The 2,140-nt window shown below is 35.1% G+C and overlaps 1 protein-coding gene across 1 annotated transcript; it reads left to right on the forward strand.

Moving 5' to 3' along the window:
- Positions 1-445: 445 nt before the first annotated feature.
- Positions 446-1,894, forward strand: LOC107736677 (28S ribosomal protein S18a, mitochondrial-like; the record flags this gene model as incomplete). Its single annotated transcript, XM_016548045.1, has 5 exons — positions 446-550; positions 772-876; positions 967-1,090; positions 1,419-1,494; positions 1,620-1,894. Coding segments are annotated over 5 exons (555 nt in total), but the record flags the coding sequence as incomplete, so codon positions are not given.
- Between the last annotated feature and the right edge of the window lie 246 nt (positions 1,895-2,140).

The raw sequence follows: 2,140 nt of genomic DNA on the forward strand, positions 1-2,140 counted from the left end.
GTCCTTGTTACAGTGTAATTATACATTTAAGTACTGAGTAATAATTAAGTGCAGGTACTTACTATAAGGGCTATGGTTAGAGTTTGGCTTAGGGTTATTTGCATGTAATAATGCATAATTTATTGTTATTATGATAATAAGTACATGTAATGTAACAAGGACACCTTAAAATAAAGTGTTACCTTTAATTCTTTTACATTTAATTGAAAATGTTCAAAGATTTTAACATTCTACACACATTTTAAAATGTTACTAATCAAAAATTAAATATGTGTCATTAGTCAGATGGTTTTGCACAAACTTGTGGCGTTCATGCCAGCTTCAGTGCATGTTGTCATTAAAGTAATACACTTAAGTACAAAATAATAATAATTTTTTTCAATTCAACAGTTTTAAATTTTATAATATTTATAATATTTTATATTTTGGTTTCATATTTTATTTTATTCACTTCTGTGTCCCTGTGCATGTCTACATTAGAGAGTCTGAAATCATTGTGCATGTTGTGTGTTTTACAGTGGTGGAGAAGAAAGATGGCAAAACGACAGTTGTAAGTTACACCTTCTCTTTCACATGTACATTTTAGAAAGGAATCAGTCATGTAGTCAAACAATATTCCATATTCTGCAAGGACAGTTCTTTCTTGAGCAGCCAGTATAGAACAATAACTCACCTGTATCATTTGTCTCATAAGAGATGCAATTAAGTCTCACTTCAGCTTGATACTATTTACAATACTATAATAATGCTTTTTTTTCACATTTTTATCAGATAGAGGGTGTTATAGATCCTACATCTGAGCAACCACAGCCTCCCAACCCCACAGCTTCCTGTCCCATCTACAGATGGAACCTACAAAACAAGTACAACTACACTGTAAGTGCTCACACGTGATGACTCTGTGCACCATTATCTTTATCTCGTTATCTTTAAGACTTCTCTCTCTCACTCTCATTGTTGATTCAGGATGTGCTGCTACTCAGTCAGTTCATTCGTTCAGACGGCGGGATGCTCCCCCGGCGCATTACAGGCCTCTGTGCTCAGGAACATACCAAGATAGTAATTTGTATACAGATGGCCCATCGTGCTGGTGAGTTGGAGCTTTCTGATGTTTATATTGTATGAAGATGCTCAGTGTTGCTCAGCTTCAATTAAATCAATGTAATACAACATCTAAAACTGTTTTAAACCACATTCTGTTAATTCTCTTTTTTAGAATTATTATGAATGCAGCATTTAAAATCTCATATTAACTGACTATATGTTATAATTTAAAATAATTTAAAAATATATATTATTTATAAATTAATATAATATATATATATAAACCTAAAATTTTAATGCAAAATTATATGCATCAGCTACTCTTATCTGTTAAGCTAAGATCATTTAACCAGTTCCTCCTCATTTCTTTCCAGGTCTCCTACCAGATCATAAACCCCCCTTACCTGAAGGCCATGTACCAAAACCTAAATCCAACCCACCTCTCAACCGGTACAGTCACCTCAGAAAGCAGATGTTAATGTCACATATTTGATGAGCCTTATTTTCATGTGCCATTTTTTTTTTTTTAGATTAGGTACCTCCCACTAATCAGACTGTCTCTTACGGTGTTACAGGTATCTGACGCGTTACTCTGTGAAGTCTGTGAAGCCCATCTACAAGACAGGGCTGAAGTGGTGTAAGAAGAGAATGAGTGTAGGACATCCTGCCCTGAAAAACAACGTCAGATACAGCCCCAAACCACTGTACATAAAGCACTGATGGACACAGCTGTTTACTCAATCTAAATAGTGACTTTCATGGGACCGAGAGGATCTATGACAAAGGATTTGCACCTTTGCGTGGTGCCTCTTGCACAAAGACACTGTGAGAGAACCAGTGTGCACTGAAACATCAAGATGCAAATTCAGAGATCACTGTAATGTAACTAGAGCTGTATGTTCAGCCCTCTGATTTGGCTTTCCACCATGTGATTTGAAGAAATTATAAATTATATTATTGCAAAGGCAGATTTTCAAATAAAATGTTTACCTCACTTGCAGACGTTTCTAAGTTTGTACGTGTTTGTGCCAGAGAAAAACCAAGGTACACTTTTGTGACTGCCTTAAAGGTTGAAACACCAATGCAACTTCAACTT

Source organism: Sinocyclocheilus rhinocerous, unplaced genomic scaffold, assembly GCF_001515625.1.
Source record: "Sinocyclocheilus rhinocerous isolate Xijiao unplaced genomic scaffold, SAMN03320098_v1.1 C36876839, whole genome shotgun sequence".
NCBI lineage: Eukaryota > Metazoa > Chordata > Actinopteri > Cypriniformes > Cyprinidae > Sinocyclocheilus > Sinocyclocheilus rhinocerous.